The sequence below is a fragment of the Typha angustifolia genome, chromosome 10 (genome assembly GCF_048772165.1).
Source record: "Typha angustifolia cultivar Huaian chromosome 10, ASM4877216v1, whole genome shotgun sequence".
Classification (NCBI taxonomy): domain Eukaryota; kingdom Viridiplantae; phylum Streptophyta; class Magnoliopsida; order Poales; family Typhaceae; genus Typha; species Typha angustifolia.
The window spans coordinates 8,624,465-8,648,654 of record NC_133248.1 but is presented as its reverse complement, the minus strand read 5'-3'; the positions used below and the strand labels follow the sequence as shown (position 1 = coordinate 8,648,654).

At 37.9% G+C, this 24,190-nt stretch overlaps 3 protein-coding genes across 4 annotated transcripts; 1 reads left to right on the top strand and 2 right to left on the bottom strand.

Moving 5' to 3' along the window:
* Positions 1–360: 360 nt before the first annotated feature.
* Positions 361–8,791, bottom strand: LOC140768667 (probable serine/threonine-protein kinase PBL23). Of its 2 annotated transcripts, XM_073109025.1 has the most exons (10): positions 8,352–8,788; positions 7,902–8,038; positions 6,254–6,351; positions 5,697–6,055; positions 3,962–4,414; positions 3,651–3,811; positions 2,607–2,680; positions 2,369–2,513; positions 1,712–1,861; positions 361–993 (listed from the first exon to the last, which is right to left on the bottom strand). In XM_073109025.1, the coding sequence occupies exons 1-10, from the start codon at positions 8,554–8,556 to the stop codon at positions 916–918; spliced, it is 1,860 nt and encodes a 619-aa protein (XP_072965126.1). In that variant the 5' UTR covers positions 8,557–8,788; the 3' UTR covers positions 361–915. The 2 variants fall into 2 exon arrangements, 1 of the variants encoding a protein (XP_072965126.1); XR_012105794.1 differs by lacking the exon at positions 361–993 and having other exon boundaries at positions 1,721–1,861; positions 2,369–2,463; positions 2,594–2,680; positions 8,352–8,791.
* Positions 8,792–16,422: 7,631 nt separating this feature from the next.
* Positions 16,423–18,849, top strand: LOC140768234 (ABC transporter G family member 5). The gene has a single exon (XM_073108436.1). It carries the CDS (start codon positions 16,608–16,610, stop codon positions 18,636–18,638), a length of 2,031 nt encoding a protein of 676 aa, XP_072964537.1. The 5' UTR covers positions 16,423–16,607; the 3' UTR covers positions 18,639–18,849.
* Positions 18,850–20,218: 1,369 nt separating this feature from the next.
* LOC140768428 (uncharacterized) lies at positions 20,219–21,796 on the bottom strand. Its single transcript, XM_073108693.1, has one exon. The coding sequence runs from the start codon at positions 21,794–21,796 to the stop codon at positions 20,219–20,221; it is 1,578 nt and encodes a 525-aa protein (XP_072964794.1).
* Positions 21,797–24,190: the final 2,394 nt, after the last annotated feature.

Here is a 24,190-nt window from a genome sequence, read left to right as displayed (position 1 = left end):
TAGTAGATGGCTCTTTTTTTTTCCAACATTACAAAAGTATCAAGGTTGATCTGGATCGACCGACTAATTATTAGAGCTATGATAAATGAGTAAGTCTTTTTTTTTTTTTTTGCTTCCTTCAATTTTTGTCAAGATCATATTACAAGGAAAGTTGAAGAAAATTATGACAAACATACTCAACCAAATCCCCTATTGCATGCTATTTTCACAAATTCAAACTCTAAGTTCTTTGAACTAGCTTCATACTACTACAAAATCTATCAACTGTTTGTAAGGAAAGTACAGGTCACGCAAGTCGAAAGAAGAGAGTCAGAGACCATGAGCTTTAAACCTAATAACCAGTCATCTGACAAATCACAATGACGAATAAATTGAATAACCAATATGATGTGCATTTCCAAGTAACCTATTGTAACAACTAGCACTCATTCAAAGAACAACAGATGATCTAAGAATTAAATATGAGCTACTTCAATGGACAACTCTAGTGAAATGCAATTCTTTGGTAAACAGAATACTTATAGCTATGCAACTCAAAATGATAAGAAGTCATCAAAGAGAAAGAGTCACATGGAAAAAGAACAAATTGACTAAACTGATAGAGCTCAGCAACTTTCTATTTCCCAAACAGAACAAACAAGTCCCATGAAAACAGAGTTAGTTTGGTATTTATTCAGGACTAGTTAAAATTTAAAATTGAAAGAGTAAAACTACTACTGTAGAACTAACATTATCACAAGGCAAGGGAAAAGAGAGGCTCAGAGCTTACAAAGCTGCAGAAGATTAGCCAAGCAATCTCAACTAATTGATATCTCCTCATATTTAAGATAAAGGTATGCAAATTCCAAATGATCTTCAGATTTACCGAGATCCTTCAGGGCAATAAAATAACTATGAATAGCTTCAAGCGATGCATCACTTAGTGTAATGGGGAATGAATTGCTGAACCAAGTCCCTGATGTGGTCATTCTCTGCTTCAAGAAGACGTACGACCTATTAACAAAATGCTTTTGCAGTAAGCAACCTAATAATTTTATGAATATTATTAGAATAAAATTAGTGCAAAGTCTTCATTTGTCAGATAGGAATCACTTAGTTAACCACGTAAGAACAAGTGCAGGAAACTGATCTTATATCATCATTTACTATCTTATACATTGTTCATAACCAGAAATATAAAAGACAACCAGACACAACCAACTTCACATTCGGAATCTCTAATTTCATAGGTTGAGGGTGCAAGGCAAAACAAAGTAATGCTATTCAAGGTACAACCCAAAAGCCTATAGAAAGATGGGAAATAAAAAGAAAGTGAAAATGACATTAGCTTGCTTGGCATCTATGGTTAAGCCAAAGAACAATCTCCTTTTTGAAAGAAAGAAAAAAAAGAAGAACAGAGCTATGTAATTTCTGGTTGCTCTCAAGAAGCAAAAAGACAAGTTATATGTGAAAATAGTTTGCTAACTGAAACAATTCTCAGAGACTTCCTGAACTTCATCCGACTGCTTCTAGTAAATTTGCAATTCTGTGGCATTAAACAACATTGACAAATGACAATGCATATTCACAAAGTTTAAAATGGATAAAAGAAACACTAGTTTCTTATTTCTAATTGTACAACTATGACATTCAGCTAAATGTGGATAGATAATATCTGTGTAAGTATGGTTAATATATTTCATAAATCCACATGCAAAGCCATAATACAAACCTCTCCCATTGATGGACGCATCTCAGGATTTCTCCTAACACAAAGAAATGCTGTTTTAGCCAAATGGTATAGCCCGTAAGTATCATAAGAATCTCCAATGCGTGGATCAATAAGTTCATGCAATGCAAGCCTTTCAACTAGTGGTTCTGCCTGAAATAGCCAAATAAGAAAAGGAACATTTTACATTGTTTACTAGAAAATTTGAAGTGGAATTAATGTGTTAATTTATCAACTACTCTAAAAACTTATGCTGTTAAAATAAATCCCAAAATCGGCCGATCCTTGATTTGGTCATAACTGATTTGGTCCTGAAACCAGTCTGGTGACCGATTTTAGTCTGGAATTAGCTAGTTTCACCCGTATTAGTAGAAACTCAACAACATCAGCTGAAACTAAATTTTTTTAATATTCAAGTCGAATCTAAAATATATCTAAACTTCGGAGAATTAGTAATTGATATCCTTAATTGCCTTCTTTTAAAATTTTTAAAACTAAATTAGTTTTACCATTTTTTTGTCACACACACTTCTCTCCCATCCTCACATTTTACCAAATTCATTCGGCGGTCAATCAGGTGAGCCTCTCTAACTACTTCACAACTCATAACTTCTTACACTGATACCATCTAACAGAATGAAAATCTTATAACTGACATACCCATTGCAACAGATGTTGGCATTGTCCTCCGTGATCATCTAGCACCTTACGCCCAGATATCAGTTGAAAAAGAACTATTCCAAAGGCATATACATCTGTCCTCACAGAAACTATACCATATTCAGCATACTCAGGTGCCAAGTATCTACATTTTTAACAGATGCTCACTACAATTAGAAATAGAAAGTGTTGAAAAGAGAATAGAGAGAGAAAACTTTGCAATACATGAGAATCTGACCCTGATGTGCCTAGAACTCTTGTTTGAAATGAATCATTACTGGATTTCCATTTTGCAAGACCAAAGTCACCAAGCTGTCAAAAGTCAAGATTCATCAATAAGTAGGCTTTTTACACTAAAAGATGCCAAATCGGTAACAGACAAACTCCTATAGACATGAAAAGTTATAAGAAAAGGATGCATCTGTGACTCCAAGCAGAGATTATATATAAACAAGTAATGTCTTGCTGTGCAGTCATAGGGGGAGCATAGCCATTAGGCCAGAAACAACTTGCAGTGTCATGTGTTGCTGCACATGAAATATAAAAAGCATGATCAATTAGTAACAATGCAGGAAATATGAGGAGCATATGGGCATGCAAGACAGGAGGATGTCCCCTAACAGAGCAGAGTTCAGCTTTGACTAAGTACGCTACCATGGTCTGGCTAAACTTCCTTGATAACTCAAAGAAATCCCAAAGTGCTTGAATATGTTCTTGATAAAATAAGAATCATACTTTTAATTATTGTCAGACTATAATTGAAAATTAAATAGTCTGGAAAAGCGTAATGTACACTTGGTACATCCTCAGGATCACTATATAATGGCTCACGGCTAGATTATTATCAAGATACCCAAATATACAACAGTCTAACAAATAGACGTGACTCCATTTTCATAAACTGAAATCTAAATAAGTCAATAAGTGAGCTTATAGAATGATGGTACAATGGTTAGGAATCTTCAATCGAGGAGATCTTGCACTTTCGACTGGCTTTTCCAGCATACTGCAATGGCCTTGAACATGGTTTAGAAGTTGTTCCCATGTTCTTGCAATTAAGATTTTGAAGGTTGAACTTTAAAGCAGCTATTGCTTTGACAAATTAAATAATTTTTGCTACTAGTGTTTGAGCTTTAGCCTTTATGGACTACCTAAAATACTTGCAAAAATATTAACTTCCCTACCTGAAAGAAATTATATAACAGCAGCCATAAAACATAAATTTTTTATATGAAAGTAATAACACTAAAATAACAAGAAGAAAATAATATAAGTTGTATACCATCGGGACAAAGTCATGAGTCAATAATATATTGCTTGGACGCAGATCTCGATGAATTATTGGACCAGCACGGCACTCTTCATGTAAAAAGCGCAAACCTTTCGCTATCCCAATGGCTATAGCATGCCTTTTATGCCACTCCAGTAAGTTTGCAGATTTGCCTGTTTGTAAAATGAAAAAAAAAAAAACTTAAGGAACAAAAATAAATAAAATTCCAACTCCTCTACTAACCATACACTTGCATATGTCTGTCTGGGTGACAAAATCAGATCATATTGTCAAGACATAGGTGCCTTAGATCAGTCACTTACTAAATAAGTGCCAGTCAAGAGATTTGTTGCAGATATATTCGTAGACCAATATGTTATGGTTCTCTTTGCAACAGTAACCCAGAAGCATGACAATATTTCGGTGCCTTGCAAAGCTAAGAACATGTACTTCAGAAAAGAACTCAGAGTATCCTTGATTACTTGATTCTTTCCGCAATTTAGCTGCAATGATCTGCCCATCTTTAAGTTGGCCTTTGTATACATGACCAAATCCACCTTCTCCTAACAAATTCTCTTTTGTAAAGTCAGATGTCGCAAGCTGAATCTCTGAAAACCGGAATTTCATAGATTCCTTGACATAAAGTACTGACCTCAGCCCACAAACAACACAAAGAATAGGTTTTTCCGAGGAGTCATACTGGAAAGAAATATTGTTTTCCTGTTGTAAGATATGAGGCCCAGAAACAATCTTATGTTCTCCTTTGGAATATTTCCCTGCAAAAATGAACCATACAAATTATAAAAGAGTTCTAGAAAATTAAAGAGCTTAAACAAACAACAAGTGTGTCAATATTCAAATATAAAGAATAATCATTTGTCACATTGAGAGTGCACAGAACACCAATTTATTGAATTCTCTAAGATGCTAAGAACCCTATTGCAAAAAAAAAAAAAAATCTTTTGTTTATTTGGAATTTTAAAAAGTTAAGATTAAAAGGTACATTCTGTCCATACTTCTTCATCATAGAGAACAAACTTATGTTTTAAGGAATTGCTGATGTGACCAGACAGAGATAACCACATTTTGAAAGGAGTAAAATTGGCTCCGCATCTCAACAAGCAGATAAAATGCATAGACCTATGGATTTATGATTTATCCAATCACATGCTCAGGCCCTCTAGTTCACTTGATATATCAGTAGTTTGTAACTTGATAATATCAAATACATCTCTAAATTTATCAGAGAATAGGTCTGGATAAGTGGATCATATCATGGTGCACCTTCATGTAAATTTTATAAAAAAGAACAGCAGGCTGATACATCTCTAAAATTATAATATATAATGATAAACAATAATAAAAGGTAGCTCTGGATATACATCCTGTTAATTGAGCCAAATGCACAAAAGATAACTTGGATAGGGATGATATATTAGCTAGACTCGCATTGTGCAAGATGCACTTCATGGAAGTTAAATATGCAAATTCTGCATTCTTCTGCCGAAGCAGGACAAAGTGAGAAAGAAACAAAATTGAACTGTTACTGATCAGAGTTCAATGTGTTCAAAAAAGAAAAAAAAAAAGAATAGACTAACAATCAAGATTATTATGGAAGATAAAGAGTATTCGAAGTTATTAGGTTGGTGAAGTTCTTGGGATAAGGAAGATTACAATAACATGGTGGAAGATGTAAGCCTAAAAGGAACCCAGAATTTCTTATCCATCAGCCATATTGGGCATCCTGGCAGAAGATAAACATGGGAAACCCAGAAAGCTATGAAGAAGGTTACAGGTTAAAATTAAGACCATAAATTAACCAAGGCTATGAATTACAATAATGAGATTTTGCCCCAAACTACCCTTGATTCTTAGAGATCAGCATGCAAATAATCACATCTCTGGTGGAATGACACAAATTAATGAGGTTTCTATATAAAATGATTCTGTAAGGAGGATATAATCACACAACTTGCATATTATGTAAAAGTTAAACGATCCAAAAAGAATATGCTGATTGTCTATCCTTAAGAAAAATAAGATTCTCCATAGACATACCAGCCTTCTTAGACAAAGACTCAGTCCCATCGGATGACATCACAGTTTGATCCTGAGAGCTCAAGCTAGATGAGGATAGTATGTACCTCCTAGTGATATCATAACTATCTTGAGAGATTAGGGAGGAATAATAGCTTGCAGAAGATATGATAGACCGCTCATTATGTACCATCTCTTTGGCATTTGAACTTGGTTGAACTGACCTCTCTATGGAATAAAAGGATTTATGTTCAGAAACACCTTTACTTGAAGCATTCGTGTGAAATGGCTTCAGCATTCTCACAGATAGACTATCCTCAATTATCGCAATCTTGCAAGGTATATGTTTCAAGTAGAACTTCATGTCTCTTCTTAAGTGCCTGTTGACGTTTTCATGAAGCAATTCACAAAGCATATAAGAATCATAAGAAAACATCCATTAACACTGGAAATGAGGTGAGAGATACCAGTTAAATATGCATAGTAATTGTTTAAAATTTTAAATGTCCCAAAAGAATGAGAAAGACTATAACAAAGATATCCCAAGATAACATCACAAGCACCTAAATGAAGCCAACCTGTCCAGTATGACCCAAGAAGGTTTGCTAGAAATAACTTCTTGCAATATAACAAATTTGGTGGGTGTTCCAGCAGTAATTTTGACATTTACGTTTACCTGCATATGGAATAGTCATCATTTGAGAATGTAATGAAACCAACTATACATAAATCCATTAATCTTAATTTAACAGTCATATATAAGAAATACATATCTTTATCATCTACTGCAAACTGATAGATAGACATGAACTAGAAAAGAGACCAGCTTTTCCAAGACATTGTCAAGGTAATGAGGATTTCACAATTTTCACTTAGCAAGATGGTACGGCTTGCCACTGTGCACTTTTGACAACAGCTTCAAGACACATTAACTCAGCAAAGATTAATGAGTGCAGTCTTTGTAAATACAGCAAGATGTTCCCACATATCCACTGATTGAAATCAAATTTTTAAAAAAAATTAATTGATAGTGAGAACTAAATTCAGGAATCACTTTTATTTTTTTTTAAGCTTTAAGATGCCTAAATATTTATCATAAATTAAATAGAAAACAGTTTCTCCTATGTTGACCAATATAGTTAGATGATATCAGCAATTATATTTTTTATCTTTAGTTCATCTTGGTGGAGATGCTATTGCATAGTATCAACCTAGGATCTCTTCGTATCAACCTAGGATCTCTTCTGAGTATTGACATATAGCCAATACGAAGACCATGGAGGAAAGACTATAACTGCGTAAAACTAGATTACATGCTAGCAATTAAATTTTCCTACATTAAAGAAATTATTGGAAAGAAAAGAATTAACAAATAAGGCTGATGACCTGTAAGAAGAATATCCTAGCTATGATTTCACTGTACTTCAAACTATAGTATGTGAGAAGAAATGGTATTTTTCCTGAACTGTAAAAATATCACAAGCATGAGATATTTTAGACTTGGAATATCAAGCCTATTGTATATCTTTGTTTTCAAACTATAGTTTGTGAGAAGAAATAGTATTGTTCCTGAACTGTAAAAATATCACAAGCATGAGATATTTGAGATTTGGAATATCAAGCCTATTATATATCTTTGTTTTCTCTCGTAATTCTTATTCCCTTGCATTCAACAGACAATATATGTTCTAATGATAAAGATATTATTATATTATTACTATGAGAAGTTTTCAAGGAACCACATGCCCACAGATCCAACAAAAACAAGGCTCTGCTCCCCCAATAGTGAATATTCCAAAAATAATAAGAGCACCCATTCGCTCAAGTTTATTGAACTGAATTGGACTAAGTAGTCAATGCACTGAATTATTCTTTTCACTGGCTAACTATTATTTAGGATTGTGTTTTTTTCTAATGTACAAGCACCCTTTATGAATAATCAAGGTTTACAAAACATTATGTATCTACGAGCATTGAGACCTATGAGAAAGGCAATAAGAGATCCAAATATAACTTTGAGAAAACAAATTAAAAGGACACTACAGCACACATGCTTCAGGAGAGATCACAAAGAATCCTACAGAAAGTCACAAACCCTTATCAAGCATATCCAAGCAAAAGATTATAGAACATAAACTTTGGCTTATTAACAAGGAAAGAATTCCAATCAAAATAATGTCACCTAAAGCAACATAAAATCAACTTATATAGCATTTATTCCATTACCCCTACTTCGTTGCATTTTCCTGCACTATCCCTGAGCCTACTTTCATATAAATCCACTTTCTTTAGGACCTCTTCTTCAAGGTACCGAGAGCTCGTTCCCGCAAAGGAATCAGTGCATGCCTTTGTTTGATAACCCACTGAAACAACGAATACAATAGAATTTGCAAGATTAGCTAATGTAAGGCGCAATGCTAAGTACCAATTTATATACTTTTTCCAATTTCATGTCATGCAGCATATACTCGTGCCAAGAAAGAAACTTCCTTGACTTTTGCATTTAGGTAAACAATTACAAAGCAGACTTGCATCATAAATTTCAAAACTTGGCATCGGGAAGTTGCCCAAATAGACAAACAAAAAACCCGTACGACATTTTTCGCCAGAAAACTTCGAGACCAAGAACACGAGAACGACCCAAAAGAACCAAAAATCGAGGCCGGTACGACTCACTCGGATTGGAAACGGTGTGGAGGACGCCAAGAACACGAAGAGAGTCTCCTCCTCGGAGTATATCCCCTCGCATGAGGATGCTGTTCACGGTGAGGCGGAGCTCGTGCTCGTTGTAGTCTCTTGTTGCATCGTAGGCCACCACCACCACGTGCGGCGGCGGCAAAGGAGATTGGCACTCGTCCATCCCAAGAAGGAGACCTTGCATGGATTGGGGTTGGATCTCGCTCCATCTTGGAGCACGATAAGGGTGGATAATTTATCTATCGGGATCGCTTTGGGCAGCCGAGAGGATTCGAAGGATTAAGAGAGTATATTCGGGAGATGAGAGGTAGCGAAGACAAAGTGATTTAGAGATTTTGGATTGTGCCGGCCGGCCGAGGGAGGAGATGGATGGAAGAGTGCAAAATAGTGGGAATAAGGAGGGAAATGGAGACGAATTTTGAGGAATAATTCCATTTTAGACAACGACGACTACTGTAGTATTACTACAGGGATAGGAAAACATCTCAAAAGTCAATTCTATAACAAATATTTCTCTTTTTACTCTATAAATGAGATATTAAACACCATTTTATTTAATATAAATAGATTTATGAGATAGATACGGAGGATAAATAAGTAATTAAGTTAGTGTATAGTATAAGATATAATTTAAATTAATAGTATTAGTATTCTAGAATATGGATATTATAGTGAATGGAGGAGGCTTAGAGTAAATGATTTATACATAAATAAACCCTGAAATGAATTAAGAATATTAGTCTATGTTATCACATTCATCTTTTTCTTTTGCTCACAAGGCTTATAACTCCACTGGGATCGAATTTGCAAACTCGAGATTATAAGAACTTAATTTGCAAAGCACTCTCTTATTATAAATTTTGGATTGGGCCAGAGTGGGCCCAGTTAAGTTGGGCTGCTATATATGCTCTATCAAACCCCACTTCAGCTGCATCCTTGATTTGAGCTAAGCCCGTATCCTTGTCTGTCAGTTTTAGCTCTCAAACTCTTCCAATTTTTTCTTCATGATGTGATATGATTTCGTTTTTAAAATGATTTCTATCTTCTTTTTTTAAACTTTATGTTGCATTTTATGCAGTAAACAAAGAATTATGCATGCTGAACAACTTAGCATATAGCCCATTAAAAGAGAAACTTTGACAACTTCACATATGCCAAGGACAAAATAAGCCCATAACCTAGGTATAACTTGTAAAATGTCCAACTATTGGGTTCATTGGTGGCAGAAATTTTTTCTCCTTTTCACCCTAGCTCTGATAGTGGCTCCATCGCCGGCTTTCTCCATTTCCTTTTCTTAGCCTCCCCAGCTACGGAGGAAAAGGGAGAGGATCGTCTCAGACTGTGATTGGGTTTTCCTTCTCTTTTTTCTCCGTTTCTCTTCTCTGACATTAACTGTAGATTCAACGTTGCTTTTGGATTCTCTCCCCTCCTCTTACATTCTCCTTGTATACCTTGCCTATCGGTGAATTAGTCGATGAGGCATGATAACGCAAAGAGTGCCCTCCCTTGAATCGAGTTTTTGATTAAAATAGACTCATTTTATAAATTTTTTACCGAAACAGATTATCCTTAAACTTATTTACTAAATGCGGTCTACTTCACCGTAGCACTAACAAAAACGCTGAACTGATTAACGTTTTTATCAATATAGTTTTTATCCTAAATTACTAAAAGACAAAATTAAAAGAATTTATATACATAAAATACTAAACAAATTAGCGATTTAAGATCAAACAAAAATATTGAACAGTTCGACGGTTTTATTAGAGTTATACTGAATTAGATCTTATTTGATAAATAAATTTAAAAATAATCTATTCTAATAAAAGGTTTTGAAACAAGACTAGTTTGGTCAAAACTCTCCTTGAATCTCCCACTTGGGCACCTTCTCTTTGGCTAGTTTGGTCAAAAAATCTCCATATTCTTTAGTTTGGATTATTTAGATTAGGATACCATTGGCTTCCATCTATCTCTTCCTGTACCAGTGTACGACTGTCTCCCTAGATATTTTACTTTAAAATAGAATGGATGAGAGACAGATACATATATATATATATATACTACGACGACAGACAAAGCCACCAAGGTCACGAGAAACTTTTTTAAGACTCTCTAGGGACCGATTCGCAAAGCTTTCTTCTTTAGGAATTTTTTTGAAATAACACCTTATATCTATATCAATTTTTTTAGAGAAATTTGCATATAACACCCTATCCTTTAATGAAATAAAGATTTTACACCCTATATTTTCACAGGTAGTATTGAGCTCTATAATTTAAGTAAATATCTATAAAAATTATTTTACTGTTACATCGATTAGTTAAATTTAACTTAAACCTTTAAATTAAATTAACTATACTAAATAAATATTAAAAAAATACTCTCACTTAACTCATACTAAGAATATTTTAGTTATTTAAAAAATGAAAGAATATTCTCATAATATTAGTTTAAATTTAAAATATAGGGTGTCAATCGCAATTACATTAAAAGCAGGGTGTTATATGCAAATTTCTTCAATCATTTAGACATCCACTAATAAATATTATAAAAATATTAAAATAATTTTAATATATACAAAATCACTATTTAGTGTGTAGGATGATTAGACACGAAGATATTTTTTTTTAATTTTGATAGATACTGCTTAGCTAGTGTAGGTCTAAGTTAGAATTTTCCAAGGATATTTTAATAATCTAATTAATAAAGTATCTTAAACTACGGACTAGAGTTAATAATAGTTAATCACATTAATGGTACGATGTTATATATGAAAATTATGTAGAAAAAATAATAATCACTATTTTTTTCATACATTATATGTTTACTGCTTTAATTGAAAGTTTAAGAAGGTAGCTAAAATTGGGCCAAAACATGAAGAGACCAAAAAAAAAATATCGGCTATTAAAATAAACATAAAATACAGGGTGTCAAATGAAAAAGTCCCTTTTACATTTCAAAGACAAACGGGGGACTGTGTTATAATATCCTGCATGCATGAGGACCAAAATGAAAAAAAAACTGCCGATTTGTCTTCATGGGTAGGATCTTGAATGCAGTAGATATTATAGTAGATAAATAGGAATAGGAAGTGTAGATGTTGTGTCTTTGGATTCACGTGTGACGGTGTCAGTGTGACACCCTCATTTGGGTACTTAAAGTGGCAACACTTGGGCAGGCATGCATGCATGTATGCATGCATGTTACAATAATGGGGCATGATGGGGCCGGGGACCATGAGCTATGTGTATGGTATGTTCCCGTATGGAACAGCGTTAACATACCATGCATGCGATTCTCAGAGGTAGGCTGATCATCATTTTATAATTTATTATTAAAATAAATTGATACTTAAATTTATTATCAAATGAGATTTAATTCACTGTAATCTTAACATTAATGCTGAACTCCAATCATTTCAATGTTTTTATCAGGGCTATAGTAAATTAGATTTTATTTGATAATAAGTTTGAGAAGTAATGCATTTCAATAAAATTAATTTAGATCAACAATTGTTGGGTCGAAAACTCATCGTAACGGCAAGTTAGAGATTACAAAAGGAACAAAAGGGATTGTTACTTAGTAGGATTCTCACTCTCCCTTATACTAGCTAGCTCGAAGAAGAAAGCCAATCAGGGTGAGAGCTTTACGGTTGAAGATATTATTGTAAGATTCTCTATCGGATGATAAAGAGCAGAAACTCCCATGACTTATGAAAGGAAGGAGAGGATTGAGGGTTCCTTTAGCCGGCCCAGAAGTTGTAACTCGAATTGAACCCATTAATCATCAAAGGAGTACTGGAGCAATTTGTTGATCACTCATATTATTTGAAATATTGCTTAACTAGGTATGTTATACATGAAACTTAGTACTTTTTGATGATTAAATATTACAAAGCACATGGAAACTTAATACTCTTTTGTACCTATCATAAAATCTCTAAAATTTTAAATAAAATATATTTGTTGGTCACTCATATTATTTAAAATATTGCTTAACTAGATATATTATACATAAAACTTAGTACTTTTTGATGATTAAATATTACAAAGCACATGGAAACTTAATACTTTTTTTTTGTATCTATCATTAAATTCTCTAAATATAACTCTCTCCCTCTCTCTCAATTTAGATTATTTTACCATCTCTATTAACACTTGTATAGTTGCAGCTCAGTTTAAAACTTTAAACTAATAAAATGTTATAAGTGATACAAAAGATACTTGCATTTGTTTACTGACAGGCACTTAATAATGACAAAGAGGTTTGTGACAAATAGTACAACAAAGTAGGCAACTTAATTTTCTTCTTCTTAGTCTTGGACTGTATGTGGAGTCCATAGACCATAGATATTTCACTGCAAGACATTTGAGTTTATTAATTTGTTAATGGGAGTACTTGAGCTTAATACGGAAAACCTTTCTCTGGTACAATATTTGTACCCCCTCCTAATTAACTTTGTTGATGTCGTTAAGCAACTCTTAGCATAGATTTTTTAAGTTGATTTCAAACTTAGCAATGTGCAAAGAGTTCATTATGCAACTATTTAAGTTAACCATTTTTTATGACAATATTACACAGGATAATTGTAAGGTGTTGATATTAACTCAAACTAATTAAGGGGCTCTTTTGTTCATCCTTTAACCATCTCTCTCACTATGTTTTGGTTGTTTGGTTATCTTAATCTTGATTCAATATCTCAACCATTTCTTTTATATGGATCTAATCTAGTTATCTAGATTCCACAAGAGTTTTTGGACAAAAGATTTTGATAAGAGTTATCCTTCCATTGTCTTTATCAATGCTTTTGTTATTTAAGCAATGGTTTTGGCTCATCCTTTGGGATTAACTACACAATAATTTTGGTTTGTCCTACACCTAGCTACTATAAAAAAGAATATCATCGTGACATTTTTAAAAGTTGGTCAGAGAGTGACATTGGATGAGCACCAATCTATCGATCATATGCATCATATGATCTCAATCATATTAGAGAGTGAAATATTAGGTAATGTAGGATTAAATTAGGCTTCATCAAGACTATCGAACGTGAACCAGTATATTGATTGTACATACTTCTCTGATCGTGCTCGAAAATAATAAAGAATACAATAAAATTAAAATATATGCGTATATTATCGATAAGCTTATTCTAATAGTCACAAAATTTAAGTCAATACTAATAATAAAGTTAATTAAAAGAACTTATAAATTACATAATACAGTATTCGATATAAGTCGACTATAATGTTAAATACTATGTCCTTACGACTAATTCATTTTCCACTGATTGATTTTAGAATGATAAAAACTGATCTCCCAACAAATAAATACCATCAAATAGATTGGGGTATTCTTTTCTCATCAACATTGTAACTACTTACTTAAAAGGACACATCTTTTAGCTATAATCAAAAGATAATTTTTGAGTAATTCTATTCCACCATTAATCCATGATAAATACTTCCAACATTAAATGCATAGGACGGACCTGCAGTGAACCTGGATCCCAATAAAACCCTATCCACACAAATATTTATCTTTGAGGGCCTCAAATGCGGTATAGGAGGACCGGATAGGACCACCGCGAATAGGAGCTTTATCCGTGGATAAGCCTCCTAGGAAGAATAAAACAGTGGTATTAAGGAGGCCCACCGACTAAACAAGGTTCGTTACTTGTCACCAAACCCTTTTGTTTTTTAGCCGGAGGATCTTCTGACACCCCATTAATCGGACGGCTGATAAGGACGCTAATCTGGTCCATTCTTAGAGATGCCTCCGCCGCATAATCCTAGGCATGAGGAGTATGGATGACTACCATCGTATGTGGATTTAAATAGAAGCATAATGGTATATAATCGAGGGATTTTTCATAAGAATGAAAAGAAACTATTAAGAGTTAATTTGATATTAGAATGATTTAAATCAAATCTTTTGACTCGAATAAAATTTAGAGTAACAATTTCGTGTTAGTCTAAACCATAGGGAGTAAAATGATATAAATAAAAGTTTAGATGACGGTTTAATTTTGAGCATAACTATATGCGGTAATTTGATAATCCAGCATTTAAACAAATCAACCCGCTTGCTCGATTAATAATTGAGTCATTGTTTATATCTATTACCTTAATTCGTTTAACCTGTTTATGACTTGACTCACTAATATGTTTATGATACGATAATAATGTAAAAGATATTACAGAAACATTTAAAGAAGATAAAAATTGGACAAAAATAAAAATACCAATATTGTGGCGGTCCTCGGAGGGTGGCAGACGATTGTCCGATGGTGGAGATCGGTGGCCGTATGAATTGGTGGCTCATGGAGAAGATAATGGCTAGAGTTTGAAGTATAGTTAGAGTTTGTAAGTTAGATATACTCATATAGAAATAAATGGTTATGATTAAATGGCAAATGAGTGATAAATAAACTAATTGAACTCAATATCATTCTATAATGATAAATAACCTATGATCATTCTTATTTATAAGTGTCCCCTATTGAGCTTACATTCAAAAATTATACTATTTTAATTTAAATATAAAAATAATAAGTAAATTAACTAACTAGATTAACTGTTTATGACACAATATCCAACTTATAATTTGAGCTTACTCTCGTGTTTAGTTTAGAAACTCTGGCCCATTTCACATGTCGGTTCGAACCGGATCGGAATCGGATTAATCTGACCCGATCCAACTACCATTTAACAAGAAAAAGAAAAAGAAGAAAAAGGTCATTGGTAGCATAAGATTCGTATGCGCGCGTTCGGCTAGAAAAGTGGTAGTTGGAAGGGGGGGGGGGTGTGTGTGGGTTCACGGGCTCAACTGTGTGCATGGACCGGAGGGGGATGGTGCGGGGACCACCTCACGAGAGACGAGAGGTCACGGGCGCATACATACGGAAGCGTACAAAAACAGCAAGGAAGGTCAATTTTCTGTCCGTTTGCGGAGATATTTTTCGCCAGACTCGAGACTTGAGACTTCTCCTCCGCCACCAAATTGATCCATTGCACTTCTGCCATCGTTCCATTAGCCTATCCCTATAACCTTAACTGGGCCTCTCCCTAATTTCCCTTTACTTTAGGATCTTAATCACAAATGTGGACTTCTTTTTTTCTCTCTAAAAAGAAAAACTAATAAGGACATAATTGCAAATAGGAAAGAGCTGGCAAGGATTTAGCACATGTCAAGTTGCTGGATATTATTATTTATTGTTATTGTTTTCTGGACTAGTGTCTTCATGCTACGCAAGAACATTCTAGAGGTACGGAGGCTAATTACCGAGCACCAAATCTATTTATTGAGGCTCCTCTTCTTTTTTTTTCTTTTTCTTTTTTCTTAATATAAAATTCAAGTCGAAAATTAGGAGCTACTAAACCCACTATGTGCAAAAGATGTCTATTTTTCCTTGTCCTACGCGTTTTAATTTGATTAATTTAATTTGTGGCGGAGAATTTACCCAAATCTTGGGGGATTAAGACCTGAACGTCTCGGCTCGTCCACTAACTTTTTGTTTAGTCTCTATTAGCAATCGAGTGGCAGTCATCCAACTAAACTCGCGTGGCACGAATAGTAATTTCGGGTAAAAGTTAGGGGTAGTAATAAGCTGTGGCCCCCAATTGAATATGAGCCACTAAGCCCTCATGTGATCCCAACCAGAATCTGATAAGACCGTGGGACCACCACACTTCCTGCCCTTCCCGCAAAGACCAATCTGCCCTTCCCACCCAACAAATTTGGTCTACAGGCCTAAAAGATATTTGTTTATATATATATATATATATATATATATATATATATATATATATATATTGTTGATTTTTAATTATTGATTATCAAAAGATGCTGGCTTTCATGTGAGCTTATCTGTATGAATCTATCCGAGGTCATATTAGAGAGATTTATAGTCATATAGGATGGATACAAGAAAAATGATATGATTAATAGAAATCCTCTCAATCATACTTTGCCTGCACAAAACTGGAAAAGGCTCAAAGGGCAAAACAGTCAATTCAATCCCGACCCATCTCCTTCCCCGTTGCTCTCGCCTTTTAAGCTTAAATATCATTAAGGGGCGCCTAAGATTTCATTTCCATCCTACTGCAGCAGCCAGCAAAGCAAAGCAGACCATACCACAGAGTGAGAGTGAGAGAGAGAGAAAGAGAAGGTGGAGTACTTCTAGAGAGGGAGAAAGGGAGAGAGGGAGAGAGGGGAGAGAGATCAAACCGATCAATGAAGCCACCGCCAGAAAACCAAGGCTGCGAGATCGAAGCGAAGGGCATCAACTACACCATCCGCATTCCCCGCCGCTCCCACCCATTAAAGATATGGAGCCGCGAGGAAGACGAAGGCGAAGCCGTCAACCCAACCACCCATTCCACTGCCACTACTACTAGCGGCAGTAATAATGACAATAATATCAAGACTGCTAGGAGGAACTGTACTACTCGTCGAGTGCTCAAGAACGTCTCCTGCCACGCCAAGCCTCGGGAGCTCCTCGCCGTCGTCGGCCCCAGCGGCGCCGGTAAATCGACCCTACTTGAGATCCTCGCCGGCAAGCTCACCCCGACTCCGTCCGCCACCCCGCCGACGGTCCTGATCAACTCCCGCCCCGTCGACCGCTCCACCTTCCGCCGGATCTCGGGATTCGTGCCCCAGCGCGACTCCCTCTTCCCCCTCCTCACTGTTCGGGAGACCCTCCTTTTCAGCGCCAGCCTCCGGCTAGGCTGCGCCGGCCCTGGCGCCGCCAAGCTGGCCTCTCGTGCCGACGCGCTGCTGCGCGAGCTCGGCCTGGCCCACGTGGCGGAGGCGCGGGTCGGGGACGGCGCGCGCGTGCGGGGGGTCTCCGGCGGCGAGAGGCGGCGGGTCTCGATAGGGGTCGAACTAGTCCACGATCCCAAGATCGTTATCCTCGATGAGCCCACCTCCGGGCTCGATAGCTTATCGGCGCAACAAATAGTGGAGATGCTGAAATCCATGGCGGAGAGCAGAGCGCGCACCATCATCCTCAGCATCCACCAGCCTAGCTCCCAAATCGTCAAGCTCTTCAATTCCATCCTCCTCCTCGCCGACGGATCCGTTCTCCACCACGGCTCCCTAAATCAACTCGCTTCCTACCTCTCCTCCGATCTCGGTCTCGAGATCCCTCCCCATGTCAATACTCTCGAGTTCGCCATTGATTCCATCGATGTCCTCTTCTGTCAGATCCAACATCAAACACCTGATGCGGACCACCACCACCACCACTACCACCACCACCAACAACTCAGACTCCAATCCGTCAAAAGAGATCGCTGCACACTACAGCAACTCTTCCAACAGCACAAGGTGATCGACGAGGAATCGCTCCTCGACGACGACAGCGACAATAGCGGCGGCGACATATACAGCTACGAGTACGCCAACTCGCGGATCGGCGAGGTGGGCATCCTGGCGCACCGGTTCTACAAGAACGTCTCCCGGACACGTCAGCTCTTCGCGTGCCGGACAGTGACGATGCTCGTCTCCGGGCTGGTCCTCGGCTCCATCTTCTACCGCCTGGACGACGACGACATACGCGAGCGCGTCGGCCTCTTCGCCTTCATCCTCACGTTCCTCCTCTCTTGCACCACGGAAGCCCTGCCCATCTTCCTCCAGGAGCGAGAAATCCTAATGAAGGAAACCTCCTGCGGGAGCTACAGAGTGTCGTCGTACGTGGTCGCCAACGGCCTCGTCTTCCTCCCCTTCCTCCTGATCCTGGCGGCCCTCTTCACCATCCCGCTCTACTGGCTGGTCGGGCTCAACCCGAGCCCCGCTGCCTTCGCCTACTTCCTACTGCTCATCTGGCTCATCCTCTACACCGCCAACTCCGTCGTGGTCTGCTTCAGCGCGCTGGCGCCCAACTTCATCGTGGGCAACTCCATCATCGCGGGCGTGATGGGCTCCTTCTTCTTGTTCTCCGGCTACTTCATCACGAAGAAGAACATGCCCAGCTGCTGGGTGTTCATGCACTACGTGTCCCTGTTCAAGTACCCGTTCGAGGGGTTCTTGGTGAACGAATTCATGGGGACTGGGAAGTGCGTGGTGCATGAGCTCGGGGTGTGCGTGCTGAGAGGGGAGGACGTGCTGAGGGAGGAAGGGTTAGGGGAGGGCAACAGGTGGAAGAACGTGGTGATCATGGTCGGCTTCATCTTGGTCTATAGGTTCTTCTCCTACATCATACTCAGGTGCAGGTGCAGGTGCGCTCAAAAGGGAGGCCTCAGGAGAGCGCTGGCTTCAAATTGACCAATCACCATGCATGGAAGGAAACAAAAAAAGAAAAAGAAAAAAGGAAGGAACCCATGACCAGCTTGAAATGTTGTTCTCTCTCTCTCTCGCTCTCTTGTTTATTATACACTTGTCACTTGTAAGTTATAATACTCTTGTCGCTATCAATATTTACTGGCTTAATTTGTGAATATATGGTACGACAAGTGTAGCTTGTGGTGTTCTTCCCTTTTTCTTTTTCTTTTTTCACTGACCAAGAGGAGATTATAATATTAAAGAGCTACGTAATGCACACAAATAGTATTCTTAACTAATTAGAAAGAATATATAGTCGTGGAATATTTGGGTGGTATGAATTACAAAATGTTTCGATAGCTGACTAGCTTCCACGACTTTTGGTAGTTTTGAGTGGGGCTGTTTGGGAGAGCCATGGTGGAGGAAGTTTCATCCCTGGTTGAGTACATTGATGTCTTACTGCAAGCTGTCGGCCCAAGAGATCAATCTCAAAAAAATCCTCTATCCTATTTAGCAAGGAAGGTAAAAGTGATTGCAAGGAGCAGATTATGTCTGCTACCTAGCATCACCTTTTGCTCCTAGATATTTTCAGACTTCATCCAAAAGTCTAATTATTTGAACACTCTATGATCTAAATGTTATTTTCTGATTACTTTTTCCAATTATGATTGTAGCTTTGTTGGTTGGTGGGGGAGCCTTGTTATTAGATCTAGTAGGTGATTCTCACTTCCCCCAACTTTGGGGGTTTCTAGGGAGTGTACATATTTAATTACTGCATCACTTTGGAGCTACAGGTAGACTCAAAGCTTTTTGGTCTACAAGTTCATGTTCTCTTTATTGCATTATTTCTATGCTTTTGAGCGTAATGCGTTACTTTTCTTCATGGTGCTGTCTAATGTAACAAACAGTTGGGCATATCAAAAAGTCATCGTCCAATACATAAAAAGAGAGGGACGACCAAAAGTGCAGTGTTGGTCGAACTACTTACTGGTCGAGGGAGGCATCCTTCTTTCCAGATTTCTGCGTGCTTACCAAGCCTCCCTTCAGAAGAACGTCCTTCTATGCAACACCCAAAGTAAGCCTGAGATGGTCAAGATGCATCCACCAGCCCACAACTTTTGTGGTTAATCAGATCAATGCCTTTTGCATCGATCTTGTATGCCATGCGGTTCGTCCATGCTGGCTTGGGGACCTTAGCTTATGGGCTTCTTCTCTGTCGGCCGAAGTCAGGATTTTCTTTTGGATAGACTCCATAATAGACTTCACATAAGGGACCGTTATTTAGTATATCTCTACAATAACTAAGCTTCTGATCACCTTTTCAAGGAAAAACTTCTGCATAGATGGCAATTCGGATAACGAAAACATTCAATCACGCATGCTCCTTGTCATCATACTGCAAGGTTTCTTATTATCTTTAGAACACTTTTGCCAGTCATAATATTCCTTGCCCTCTGATAGTCAAATAACCACATATAGAAATATCAACACAGGGGAGGAGATTTACCTCACCGGGATTCTTAACATTCTGCCAATCCTTCAGGGCCTTGATTTCATAAATAAGTTCCTCTTGAAGCCTATACTTAGCGGGCATGTGAAAAACAAGAATTCGGCTCATCTAAATGCGCATCTTCTTGACCCTGTTCCATCCTTTTGCTTCCATCCATTGCACTTGATAGCTCCTGTATAGTGCATGATGTGCTGCGCTGCATCTTGCCTACAAGTGCCATGACCCTATCTCTGAATCCAATCTGCAATAGCTTGCCTCTCACCAATTCACAAGTACTAAGATAAGGTGGAATCCCCTCATCCACCATCCTCTCAAAGTACCCACAAGCCTCCTCAACCCTCCCCTTCTTCCGACAAAGACCATGGATCATCACCGCATACGAGGCAGCCGATGGGTAGAATCCCCTGCCCTCCATTCCATTCCAAACCTCCAAGGCCCGATCAATCCTCCCAACCCCTATCAACATCTTAAGCAGCATATTATACGTATGTCGATCAGGCAAACAAGAGTTGTTATCCATCCGTTCGAGGAGCCTCAAAGCCTTGTTCACCTCATGAAGTCTACAATGAACATTCAAGATTGCATTATAGCTCCAAACATCTGGCTTTGCATCACTTGCAATCATTTCATCGAGCAACTCATATGCCTCCACAATCATATCCTTCTCACAAAATAACTTTACCACTGCATTATAAGTAAACACATTTGGCACAAGTCTGCGCTTCTTCATACTATCGAGCACCCTCACGGCTGATCGGACGTCTTTTGCCTCACACGCAGCACGTGTAAACACAGAGTAAGTGGCAGCATCAGGCTCAAGTCCATGAATCCGCTGCATCTCCAGCAACCTCATGTGTGCTTCATCAACCTCCCCAGACTTACAAAACGCTGCGATCAACGCATTATATGCAGGCACATCAGCTGCCAATCCTCTCTGGAGCATTTCGTCGAACAGGAGCACGGCGTTCTCGAATTTCCCAAGATCAGCCCACCCGGCTATCAAAATGGTATAACTCTTCTGGGTAACCTCGAACTGCGATTTGTGATTGTGGAAAAATGGCTCAGCGTGCTCGGCGAGACGATTCTTGCAGAGAGCGGAAAGCACGGCATGGAAGTCGTCGATCCCCGGCTCGAGGCCATACCCGGGCATGCGGCGGAAGGCGCGGATGGCATCATCGGGGAGGTGGGCGCGCGCGTAGTAGCGGAAGAGGAGGCGGAATAGGTCAGGGGTAAATTTGTAATCCGGGTAGAGGTCCGAGAGGAGGGACCAGAGGAGGGGGTAGAGGCGAGCGGCGGCGAGGGAGGAGGCCAAGAGGCGGAGGGAGTCCGGGGTATGACGGAAGCCAGGAAGGGAGAGGGAGAAGAGGAAGAAGCGATGGCAAGGGACGGGGAGGTGGCGGCAGCGGCGGAGGACGGCGAAGGAAAGAGAAGGGGAGAGGAGGGAGGAGAAGGGGAGAAGGGCGGAGGAGAGGTCGTGATGCGGGGAGCGGAAGTCGCTTAGGATTCGGCAGATGTCGTTGATGAGGTTTGGATCCGGCGCCGAAGTTGGGACGGGAGAAGAATCCGCGTTGGATAGGGACGAAGAGAAGAAGGAGACGGGGTGGAAGCGTGGGAGGGGTTTGATTCTGGAAAGGAGGGATTTAACGGCCATTAGTGATTCGAAATTAGGGAACGGGGTAGTTTATATATTGGATTGGATGGATCGGTCATAGGGTGGCAAAAGTACCCGACCCGATAATCCCATACATAACTAGACTTTTAAACAAGTTTGAATTTAATCAAATCAATGGATCATAAATAAGTCAATCTGTATAACCCAATTATTAAATTATTTGTGTTTATTAACTCAACTTATTTTATCCATTTATGACATGATAACCGATTAATGATATGATAATTTAAATATGATTGGAATAATCTATTTATCGCTTGAATAACTTGTTTATAATATAAAAAAAATCTATTTATCTAAATAATTTATTTATAATCAAAATAAACTCGTTTATAACTTGACTAAATTTATATAAATTCAAATAATTTGTGTCACCCGATAATTTATTATATAACCTGAATAATAAATAAGTCTTCTTCGTGTTTGTACTATCATAACCTAACCCAACCCAATCCAATTGACACCTCTAGGTAAGATTCAAATAATACCGAATTAAGATTAAGCTCTTACCCTTTTATTCAAAAACAAAAATCTAAGCACTTGTCTAGGTAAGATGGGAATTGCAATTATTTGCGAGGGATATGGATTTTAAAAGTAATGTTTTGTTTATTAAGTGTATTGACATATCCATGGCTAGAGGTGGGGAGCAAATCTCTTTTCTTTTCTCTCTTTCTTTTTACTTTCTTCCTCCCCCTAGAATCTAATGTTTTTATGCTCCATCGCTCCACATAACCACCTCTTCGTCTCCTTTATGTCGTCGTCGTACGTCGACCACCATCGCTTATCTCTTCTCTTGGATTGCTCCTCCCTTGTCGCAATCGTCCTCGGACCCTGCCTACTCAACCACCACTGCACCCTCACCTCGGTCTCCATCCTCACTGCTTGGCATCACTATTCCTCAGACCACCAGCGTTGTCACTGCTCCTCACCTCGGCCTCCACCCTCACCCCTTGGTGCCGCCATTCGCCTTCCATTACTATCCCCCCACTACAGATCCCCTCCCCACCACACTTGGCCTTGGTTCCCACCCCTATGCTCGACTACCACCACTTTTAATCACTGCTACTTCCCTCTTGTTTGAATGTTCCCATCGACTTCATCGGTGCATAACTCTTGCTTCTTGCCAGCCCCACCTTTGAGGATGCTAGTGGCGGCAGGGGTTGCTAGCGCCGTCTTGGATTTCACTTTTTTTTTTGTCAAGCTAGGCTTTGTCTATGTGTTTTTACATTTCCTACATATTTCAATAGAGTTGAGCTCTTTCTCTTTTATTTTTAGGCTCTTTAGTTTATTCTACATTTTAGTCTTTTATGGTATTGAATCGCTTTTACCTACGCCTTCTTTTAAGCTTCTTGATGGTCCTTTTCATGTTGCTGTTTGTATTTGGCTAAGTGAGAGCTTGTTTCCAGAGCAAATATCCCATCTTCTCTCCTTTCTTCCAAGATTGCTTGGGTTATTTTTAGGGCTTGATACTGTGCTCATTTGTTGCTTGGTCTACTTGTCAACCGAGTGTAGGGCATGTTAAAGGATTGATATCTTATTTCCTTTTCTTTGTTGATATCAAATCGTAACAATTTATAAGATAAATGAAACACTAGGCTACAAACTTTCTTTCCAAAAAACAAAAAAAAAAAAAATTGAAGTAGAAAATCTATAGGCGATGTATAATTCTCCACCTTGATAACCGTTACAAAAGAAGGGCCGGTTAATGAAATAATAGTATATTATCAGACTGCTTAAAAGCTTATATTATTATTTAATAAAATAATAGTATATATCATACCTCTAAGATAAATAGATATTTGATAAAGCTGTTGTAGATACCATGAACTTAAAGTATATAAATTTGTATTCATAGTAATAAAATTCATAGATAGAATTTAGCATGATGATACGAAGACATGATATATATTTACATTTAAAACTGGTACAATATCTTATTTGAACTTGATTAGACATGGATCATAAATTTAGACCTTCATCCAACTTAAATCTCATCACCTATCAATTGAGTTCAATCCGGTTACATCTAAGTAATCAGTTGCGTGGAATTTAAACTCATGACCTTTGTTATCATGAGATTGGACTCCAACCATAAGAGTTAATTAGTTAGTTATCATTTCTTTTAACATTTCAACAATATCCAATTTAAAATGTAAAATAATATTTATGATCAATAACATGGTTGGCAAATTTGGGTCAAGAAAGATCTTGTGAGCATAATATGGTAAGGTTCTTTTCCTTTTAACGATCATAAATATATATGTTATATATATATAAACACTGCGACAATTTATTCTATGAAGAAATTTATGCTCATAAGTATTCAAACCCTAATTTTCTATCATAGTTGGTGCTTGAAACAAATACTTAGAA